At 34.2% G+C, this 10,878-nt stretch overlaps 1 protein-coding gene across 1 annotated transcript in view; it reads right to left on the bottom strand.

Annotated features, from left to right (window-relative positions):
- Positions 1 to 382: 382 nt before the first annotated feature.
- LOC128553715 (proprotein convertase subtilisin/kexin type 6-like) overlaps positions 383 to 10,878 on the bottom strand; it is a 61,025-nt gene continuing 50,529 nt past the window's right edge. Inside the window, exons 9-12 of the mRNA XM_053534891.1 lie at positions 7,221 to 7,335; positions 6,671 to 6,863; positions 5,070 to 5,175; positions 383 to 1,498 (exon numbers count right to left, since the gene is read on the bottom strand). Of these exons, the coding sequence (XP_053390866.1) occupies positions 1,260 to 1,498; positions 5,070 to 5,175; positions 6,671 to 6,863; positions 7,221 to 7,335 (653 nt within the window). The 3' untranslated portion in view covers positions 383 to 1,259. The remainder of the gene's footprint in view (positions 1,499 to 5,069; positions 5,176 to 6,670; positions 6,864 to 7,220; positions 7,336 to 10,878) is intronic.

The following is a 10,878-nucleotide window of genomic DNA, read 5'->3' as shown; positions in this document are numbered from 1 at the left end:
GCGGACAAGAGTAAAAAGACCGATCTTTGGTAATTCAAGGGCCATAACTCCATGACGCCTGGACCGATTTTGCTAGTTATCTAACTTGGCCGAGGTCTTATGGTCAAACACATTTTGTTTAAGTTTGGTGATAATCGGATGAGAAATGTTCGACTTAGAGTGCGGACAAGCTTTGTGACACACACACACACACACACGCACGCACGCACGCACGCACGCACGCACGCACACACACACACACAGACTGGAGTAAATCAATATGTCTCCCACACCACTGTGTGGTGGGAGACATAATAAGCACCACCAAACTTAGATTCTTATGTTGTTGGTAATTCCCTTTAATGGCTTTGTATGATCTGTAAACAAATAATCTCCGAATAATTTGACAAAATTTATTGAATCAAATGGCCAAACGATAAAAACGATTTTATCAAAACATTTTTGTTCATAAATTGCAAAGATAGATTTTCATCATATGATTATGACCTGTTAGAATGCATTACTTACTTACAGTGAAATAGAATAATCGTTTGAGATTTCATGTTTCTCTACAGAGGACAGGACAGGAATGGACAGGACAGGACAAAATAGGCCAGGACAAGACAGGGACAAAGCCAGACAGGAACAAAGACAAAGACAAGAAAAGACAAAGACAGATACAAAGACAGGACAAGACAAGAGAAGACAAGACAACTGATGATTTTTAAGCGATATATTTAGCTACTTACTCTTAAAGGCGAAAGGGATTTTTCATAACTTTCGAATCTGGTTTATGTATATGCTACTACTTGCAGATGACATTTCATTATTTGAATGTTGTAAAAAGTTTGGTTCATTTACTAGTAATAGCTTTGCCGTCTTTTTATTTTTATATATGTAAATTCCTAATGGTATATCCTGTATGCCGATAGGCATATCTGACCCTGAAACATTAAAATCGTAGTCCATAAAAAATAAAACACCTTTGATCAGTAATGTTCTAAAAAATCTTATCATTGATAAAAGTCACGAGTCTGAAGTTGTGCGGTACTTGACACACCTGGTGTTTCCTAAATTATATATCAGTGCTAAGTTTGACTGTCAAACAAATTTAGTTAAACACGTGTTAAAAATTCTTGACGAAAAAAAAAATCGAATCTTTAAAAGCAAATTAACATGCAACATTTACGGAAATGTTCCAATTTCAAGATAAGAATAACTTCTTTCTTTCTTTTTCCTTTTTTTTTTATTTATTTTTTTTTATTTTTATTTTTTTTTTGTTACTGCCGAAAGCCAAACGTTGTAGCAACCACACAAATATATGCCAAAAGTACAGCATTGACCACAATAGTAATATCTAGTCCAGCAGTAGGTGCAGCACTGGTCGTTTTAGGTGTTTCGGGTAGTTTCTCATCATCTTCGGTACAGCATGCATTCAACATGTCTGCCGCCAAGTACACTTTGAGAGCCCGCCTTGTTCCATGTATTTGCAACGAGATGTTCATCACTTTCGTTTGATCTAAAACATGCAGATATATATGTCATACTTTCTTATATATATTGTTACCTTTTGTTATATTTCTATAATTCAACCAGTGTCTGTTAAATATAAACGTATTGCAGTCTTAGGGGCTGCGGGCAGTGTTGCATTTTCCATTACTGCTCATGAACAGATTCAATCAAACCGAGTCTGCAATTTTCAGTTTGCCTTGTTCTCGGTGCTTCTCGAGGGATCTACTTTCCAGATTTTATATGTATAGGATATAAGACGAAAATGATCCAATATGTAAAATACTGGACTGTCTGAAGCGCGTTAGCGCTGAGGACCGTCCAATATTTTACATATTGGATCGTTTGAGGCTTATATCTTACTTAAAACATTGTTTTATGACATAACCAATAAAAAAATTACGTATAAACCATTGACGTTAAATATTCTTAAATTAATTCGGTTTTTATTCACTTTACCGCATTTAATAACAGTTGCTATATGATTATGAAATACTCTGTAGATCCTCATGACTATTTTACGCACGTCTTTTTCATAATGCACGACTGCGTTTTTCTCGGGTTTCCCGCCTCCGTAATATTGGACATTGCTATTAATTGTGTTTACACATGTACGAAATAAGCAGTAGTATTATCACAAGTGGCGGCGGGAGGAAAGAAATTTCATGACATGTTAGAAACAAAAAACTGGATTTATTTTAATTCATGGCAAGGGTAAAGTGATTATGTTCTTTTTATTTAAGTGTGAACAAGGAAACTTTCTTTGTCAAATTAAAATTTACAAGGGTATGGCGGATTAGGATAATGTTTCACTGAAAGCGTAGATGGAATCGGACAGCTGGAGAAAATGACTGCTGCATGTGCACTAAATGAGAAAATGGGTTGTTTGTTTACACGCCTGGCAATATACTGTTGTGATTTATTAGTTCAATGACAGTTTTTGTTGGGTTGTACATGAATTTGCCCGAAAATCTTCAAATTTAGTGCAGGAAGACTTACAGAACAGACATTTTTAATATATTATCGGATACAGCTACTGGTAAGTCAAAACCATTATTACATGACTGTATTCTATTGTTTCTCTGATTGGCTGAAAACGATTCGAAAAGTAATGAGTATATATCATATCAACTTATCTTGGGTTATAAATAGTACGAAAATAAAAACAGATCAAAGTAGGTGCTTGGAAAACCGACATCAACCTGATTTGGTCTAAATTTATTCCTTATTTCTTTATTAAAGATACAGTTGTAATAACAAGACTGACTATACATTTATTCATGTAATAAAACAATTATTTACTTTTTCATAGGTTGATATCAGGATTTATCAACCCTTAAAAACTTATATTCATCTAAACTTGTGATATTATTTTCGTTCCTTTTAACTGGTTAATACACAGCGCATAACGGCCAGGCGGAAGCTGAAAACTAAGGAAAACTTGCTTTCAATATGAATTTTATTTATGCACTCGAAGCTACTCTTATTTAAGTTGTTATCACAATGGATGACAGTGCCTGAGGCACCCAAAGTGGAAATATATTTAATGTAGTCCTAACTGGAATAGTGAAAAATATATTTGATATCATTCACTTTGAATTTATTAGATTTATTTTCACTAAAATCTCAGTATTTCATAAAAAAAATTGCATAAAATGAAATAGAATATACGAGTACAAAATTAAAAGATATTTCGGCAAAACTAAGGTTCATGTAAGTACATGTGTCCCTTAATTGCAGTTGTTTTTCTTTTCCAATAGGCAGTCTCACAGACTGAACAAATATGAGCAAATGCTTCACACTGGCTTCGAACACAAGAAATGAAGGCAAATTGTTCTACGTAGGGTGCTATAAACGTTTATATTTTGAAAGGAACTTCCTGGTTTTTTTTACAGTTTTTTTCAATACGGATATAATACTCAAATAAACATAAACTGTAACGATCAATACCTCCAACATAAATATGAGCTGCACCATGTGAAAACCAACGTATTGGTTAAGCGACCAGCATGGATCCAGACCAGCCTGCGCAGTCTGGTCAGGATCCATGCTGATCGCAGTCAAAGCCTACTGCAATTAGACAAACTGTTATCGACCAGTATGAATACTGACCAGACTACGCGGATGCGCAGGCTGGTCTTGATCCATGCTGGCCGCAAACGCACTGTGTGGTTTTCTCACGACGCGGCTCATATCATTTTCAGGGGTTTACATGAACATTCATAAACGTATAAGCATTTGTTTATTTTTTTCCATGTAAAATGTACGGATAAATTCGGAAAAAGTGGATTGTGACATAATAAAAAAATGAGCTATGTATACGAGGATGCAATGCTTCACTTAACTTTCGTAAATCGTAAATTATTATTACTATTATTTTTATGCTTCCCGAAGGGCGAGCATATAGTTGACACTTTGTCCGTCCGCCCGTCCGTCCGTAGTATAACTTGAAAAGTATTAACGGCATTTTATTAAAATTTCACATAATCATAGAGGCCATTGAGACAAAGAGCAGTGTCAGAGGACCATAACTCTACCTTACCTAGCTTTTGAATTATCTTCCTTTATTATACAAAATAAGGCTTGTCCGGAGCATTACTTGAAAAGTATTATGACATTAAACTTCACAAAATCATAAACTGATAAAGGCCATTGACAGTACGGCCTCAAGGGGCCTCCGTGGCCGAGTGGTTAAGGTCGCTGACTTCAAATCACTTGCCCCTCATCGATGTGGGTTCGAGCCTCATTCGGGGCCTTGGAATCTCTCATGAGAGGAAGCCATCCAGCTGGCTTACAGAAGGTCGGTGGTTCTACCCAGGTGCCCGCTCGTGATGAAATAATGCACGGAGGGGCACCTGGGGTCTTCCTCCACCATTAAAGCTGAAAAGTCGCCATATGACATATCATGTGTCGGTGCGACATTAAATCCAACAAAAAAAAAAAGTACGGCCTCAAAGAACTATCATGATTGGTCTAATAAAACTGCTTTTTAAACATAGAGCAATAAATTCTTGCACAATTTTTAAAACTGGAAACGTGAACAATATTGAGGAAATTGTTGCTCCAGGAAGTTGTCGTTTAGGGAGTAAGACTACGTTGATGCATGCAAAATATGTATAATGCTATTTTTAACATTTTGTGATTTTGTCCATATATATTATGCATCTAGATCTATACATAAAACTTAGTTTTGATATTAATTTTCCTTTTTATTATCAGTACTGTGTTATTATATTGGACTGCTTTCATTTCATTACAATATTTCTATATGGAATTACACTACGTGTATTGATAAATATTGGACTACACGAAGACATTAATTCTGTACATAAATCGTTTTCCTCGTGCAGTCCATTATTAAATACACAGTCCAATATTAAAGTCCAATATTAAAATAATATTCGACTCCACTTGGAAAATACTGTACTAAGTCCCATTGAAAGCAGTCCAATATTAAAAATACAGTACAGCGAGAACAAAGGAGTGACGTCATGACAATGTTTTAATTTTTAATACTATGTATGTACATTTCATATATCAACTAATTTGGAGGTTTGTATAAAGATAAGACTTGAAAATACCTAAGGAATGTCTGTTCTGCACTCTTATATGCCACTTCCCTACAGGCACCTCGTCCCAAAAATGTACTGACACAAGCTTCCCTTCCTTACTCAGCGGCATCTCTTTCTATTACAAAAAATAAACCTGTATTAGTCGGTATTTTTTCTGAGTGAAATAGCTATAATTTTTAGGTAGTTTTAGTTTTTATATACAAGATAAAATTATATATATATAAATCAAAAAAAGATAACATTACATAGGTTACTTATTAAGAAACACGATTTTTTAAAAACACTATTGTATGGACTGATAAGTAGTCTTATATTTCCACGGCCAAATATTATATCATCTTCCATGTAAACTTTGTTTACAAACTCAAAATTTGTGACGATGCAGACTAAATATAACATTATAGATTAATAAATATTTTCATACATGAAATTTGTCATAGACTTTATAATAAGACTGTTTAAATAGTATATACCAGTCAAGACTTACTTTAAATCATAGTGGTCTAGATGTGAGATTTTCACTTGCGAACTGATTAAATTAAATTAAATTAAAGATTAAAATTGGTTACTGTAGGCGTACATTTATTAGCGCGGCAAAAATTTAGCGCAAACGCAATTTTTGGTGAAATATCTAATTAATGCGTGGACGTGAATTAGCGCTCTCGCGAGACAGCTAATTTCTAATTTTAGCGCTGTCCAAAATGAGGCTCTGGGAGATTTACGGAGATTTACAAAGATGTTCGGAAATAAACTTAACCGTCTGCAATTTTTATGTAATGTGTTTCTGCTGTAATTATACGTTATACTGATTATGAAATCAACATTTTTCACTGTAAGCGGGCTAAAGAAAGTACGATTTATTTGAAATTATTTACTTAAGTGTTATACCGTAAATCTCTCGAAAATGCGATAATTGGGCAGTGAACGTATTTTGAATACTAGTTACTACTAGTAAATGTGATGTAGCTTTATGTTTACGTACAGTATATAAGGTACAATATTGCCTACGTAACTGTATTGTCTTCTTATATTTAATTATAATAATCTGCGTGTTTTATATTCTGTATACTAGTTATAATTGCTGAAATAAAAAGAGATTGTCACACATTTTAATCATTGAATCCCCTTTGTCCTACATGCATTGTGTCTTAATACAAACGTTCACACCTTTCCGTAAACGAGCGACTGCAACAACGGACATGCCCGAAGGTGATACGGAAATTGATAACAACTTGATCAAATGAAAAAAACACAAACTACAAGCTTAAATATTTTATTTTGCATTATCATATATTTAAAGTAATCATATGAAAAATAAACAGGAATATTATACGAACCTTAAACTATTAGCAAGTAGTGTAACTAGTGCAAACTTTCATGAGTATTTATTTGCAAACATGAAAATGCTTGGACAAATTAAAGCGTGGACATGAATTAGCGCACGTGCGATAGCGCTAAAAGCACTGTTATTAGTACACCGCTAAAATATGTAAGCCTACAGTACTGGACAGAATAGAGTCTTTTGCTACCTCTTGGCCCAGGTAAAAGGGCGAATTTTATTTCCTTCCTTCCAATAACATTTTGAGAAGAAAAAAACAACACAATTTTACCTTGTTGCTTGTTAAAGCCATTAAAACTGAATGCGTTTTGCTAGGTGATATTATTTTTATTTTCAAGCGATTGTCAGATGTTGTGAAGTTAATTGAGGTCGTCACATGCTCGATGGACGTTAAGCATGTTTCATCACTGTAAATATCACAACTGTAGCAGAACTCGAAAATCTGTGTTCGGTATCCAGACGTTCTGCAATAAATGTTTGGTTTGCCATTTAATAGATTTAAATACATAGTTCAAAATGAAATGTTGAAATCCATTGTCCATAGTTATTCAAATAATTATTCTGATCCATTTGTCTACAAATATGTTTGAAAATGATTAACACAATGTTTATCTATTTATCTTAATTGGGTATACAATGTCTATTGAATGAAGTGATTTTGATTCAAAAGATCAACAGAGACGTTTCAATTTCAAACGAGTGCCCGTATAATCAGTACTTGTGTGGAAACGTCTGAAGAGTCAAAATTAGCAGTAATTCGCACTATTTAACAAAGTTTTGCAACACGGTCGAAATTAAACTGACAGCCTGCATTAGGTTACCTCATTTGGTACTCATGTAAATTCAAGGAGTCTAATGTTGGCACAGAAGTATGGTTTGAAGCCAGTTGGACAAATCTATCTGCATTCAAAAGACCAAATCCGAAGAAGTTGTGAACTGGAAATGTAAAATAACGAACATGTAACACAGAGAAATGGAATAAAAAACAAGAGGGCCATGTTGGCCCTATATCGCTCACCTGCTATCATTGCATTTGAGGACAAGAAGGTCCTCAGAAAAAATATCTAAGTCCAAAGGACAGGAACAACAAAGGAAAGAAATTTAACCAAAAAGAAAAAACAAATTCTTACAAGGTACAGATATGTCAAATTACACCTAAAAATTGGCGGTACCATCCATGTTGTACCACAGAAAAGTGGTCTCGGTTTTTCCCTACGGCCACTAATAAAAAAGTTACTAAAAATGAGCTATTTATAGTAACGTAAAAGGGAAGCAATTAAAAAGAAAATTATTGTAAGTGAACAAAAGAAGGATCTGCCAAATAAATCTGTTGACATAAATGAAATTTCAGATCAGTATCTTCATTAGTTACCGAGATATACCCATTTTAGTTTGAAATAAAGGGAGGTAATTTGACATAAAATCTGTCCGTAGTTATCTACCCTGATTGGCTCAGTCCAACTAATGACAATAATGAAATTTCAAATAAGTCCTATAAGTACTTACTGATATAAATCCATTTTTACTACAATCAGGGGAGGTAATCAGATATAAAATAACTCTGGAACCTACGATTGGATCTGAGTTGTCATGGAATCCAAGATTTATTGTTGTTGAAGATATTTTGGAAATTTGTATCAAATAAAACCATAAATGAAGTCTCTATATGGCTGCAAAAGCCAAAAAAGCCAATTCTGGACCTTTAAGGGGCCATAACTCTGGAACACATGATGGAATCTGGCCAGTTTAAGAAAGGAACCAAGATCTTGTGGTGATACAAGTTGTGTGCAAGTTTGGTTAAAATCAAATCATTAATGAAGTTGCTATTGTGCAGATAAGGTCAAAATAGCTAATTTTGGCCCTTTCAGGGGCCGTAACTCTGGACCCATTAAGGGATCTGGCCGGTTCATCAAAGGAACTGAGATCTTATGACAACACAAGTTTTGTGCAAGTCTGATTACATTCAAATCATAAATGAAGCTGCTATTGTGCAGACAAGGTCAAAATAGCTAATTCTGGCCCTTTCAGGGGCCATAACTCTGGAACCCACAATGAAATCTAGCCAGTTCAACAAAGGAATCAAGATCTTATAGTGATACAAGTTATGTGCCAGTTTGGTTAAAATAAAATCATAAATGAAGCTGCTATTGTGCAGACAAAGTCAAAATAGCTGATTTTGGCACTTTCAGGGGCCATAACTCTGGAACCCATAATTGGATCTGGCCAGTTCAAGAAAGGAACCGAGATCTTATGGTGATACAAGTTGTGTGTAAGTTTGGTAAAACTCAAATCATAAATAAAGCTGCTATTGTGCAGACAAGGTCAAAATAGCTGATTTTGGCCCTTTCAGGGGCCATAACTCTGGAACCCATAACGGGATCTGGCCAGTTCAAGAAAGGAACCGAGATCTTATGGTGATACAAGTTGTGTGCAAGTTTGGTTAAAATAAAATCATAAATGAAACCACTATCGTGCAGACAAGAAATTGTTGACGGACGCACGGACGGAAGTTCTAACGAAACGGTCTTTATGTGACTCCCCCATTGTTCTCTCTATTGTTCTAACAGTCACATAAAAAGAAAAATAGTCACATAAACAGAACGGAATGAATGACATCAAAGAGAAAGTACCGTTATGCAGTCACTTAACCATCATTTCGCGGGCACGGACGGACGGACGCACGGACGGACTGACGACGGACGACGGACGAAGGGTGATCACAAAAGCTCACCTTGTCACTATGTGACACGTGAGCTAAAAACAGACGATCATTAAAAAAGAATACAAATCACCTTCTTGTATTTTATTCTTTCCGCATTTCTCTTTCTATTGTAAAACATATGTTGCCTTATTTAATGCATATATACATCCTTGCAATTCTGTTTATTCTAATATGCATGAACTTGTTTTTTAAACACTCGCGTGTGGAGTTTGAAAATATTCTTAATATGGCAAAATATTAGTACTTGGTGACCTGAATGCAAGTCTTAGATGTGATAACCAATCTGATGTTGTAGAATAGAAAGCAAAACATTTTGGCCGTTACATTTATACAATAGAAAATAAACAAATACTTTAATAATTTGCCTGAGAGAAAATCAGTGGATAGAATTGTCAATTCATCATAAAATAAGCTACTAGAATAGTATCTTAGTATCGATGTCAAAATAAATCGATATCAAAATTGTTAGCGGGAGATTAGGTACTAACGCAGGTATCAGAAATTTTACTTTTATGTCCAATACAGGTAAAAGTTTGATAGTAAATGCATTAATTTTGATATCTTGAAACGGGATGACGAAGATAACTAAATGATTAATATTTATAGAGAAATAATTGAAAATAAAATTCTGTACATTGATATGATTGTAAATTAATATTGAGCTTGACACAGGTATACAGAGAATATATGATGTATTGCACGAGAAATCGAGTAGTATTTTTGGAGAAATAAAAACGGTAAGAAATTATGGAAACAACCATAAAAGAAAATATATAATCTATTTTAGTGTGAGGCTGTTAGAACATTATAAAAGACTTTAAACGAACAAACAAAGATTATTCTAAGAACACATAGGATCAAAATATAGAAATACTTATATGTAGAGAATAGCTAAGAGGCGAGCACGTACTAAATTCCATTTGAATCAGAAAAACGAAAATGTTATTTTTTACTGGTAAATATCCATAAGTTTGGGAAAGAAATTAGAAAATTGAAAAAGAAATCTACCGAAACTGAATTGTCATCTATTGGATTTTATGAGCATGTTAATAACTTGTTTTCAAATCAAGAAACATTTAAGACCGAATTTGTTGAGGAACGGCAGAACAAAAGTGAAGTTGGTTTTAGTAATGATTATCAACTTGATATTGATTTCACGATCGAAGATGTAATTACAGATATGTCTTCCCGTAAAACTAGTAAAGTATTCTTGAAAGATTATTTGAATGTAAAACCATTTTAGCACAAGTTTTGTGTAAATTGTCCAATCATATGTATAGGTCATGTGGTTGTGTATGGTGTATGCTCCGGTGTATTTTGTGAGTATTATGGAATTAAAGCATTTATTTGACAGAATTTTGACTGGAGTATGTGTTATTTGGGATATGAGTACAATAAAGAAAAAAAAACGCAAAAAGGGAAGTAGTAGTGAAGAGGAATATGCTACATTGAGTAAAGTGTATAAAACTGAAAGCCCCTCAGGGGCGTCGGACCCGGACATTGAATACGGTGCTAGTTTATCAGTAAGTCAAATTATTGGTGCATCTAATTCTGTTTAATATGATTAATCAGTCTTTAGTGATTTAGAAAAGAATAACAATATTGAAACAAACATGTCGAGTGACAATGGAAACGGCGACAAGGTGTCATCCCAATCAAGTAGTGATATTATGAACTTCCCGAAAAACCTTAAAACGATAATAGTGAATGTTGAAAATCGTTTAAAGAAACTTGATGCAGTAGATGCAAAAGTTTCA

Source organism: Mercenaria mercenaria, unplaced genomic scaffold (genome assembly GCF_021730395.1).
Source record: "Mercenaria mercenaria strain notata unplaced genomic scaffold, MADL_Memer_1 contig_4244, whole genome shotgun sequence".
Taxonomy (NCBI): Eukaryota; Metazoa; Mollusca; class Bivalvia; order Venerida; family Veneridae; genus Mercenaria; species Mercenaria mercenaria.
This window is presented reverse-complemented; position numbering and strand designations above follow the sequence as displayed.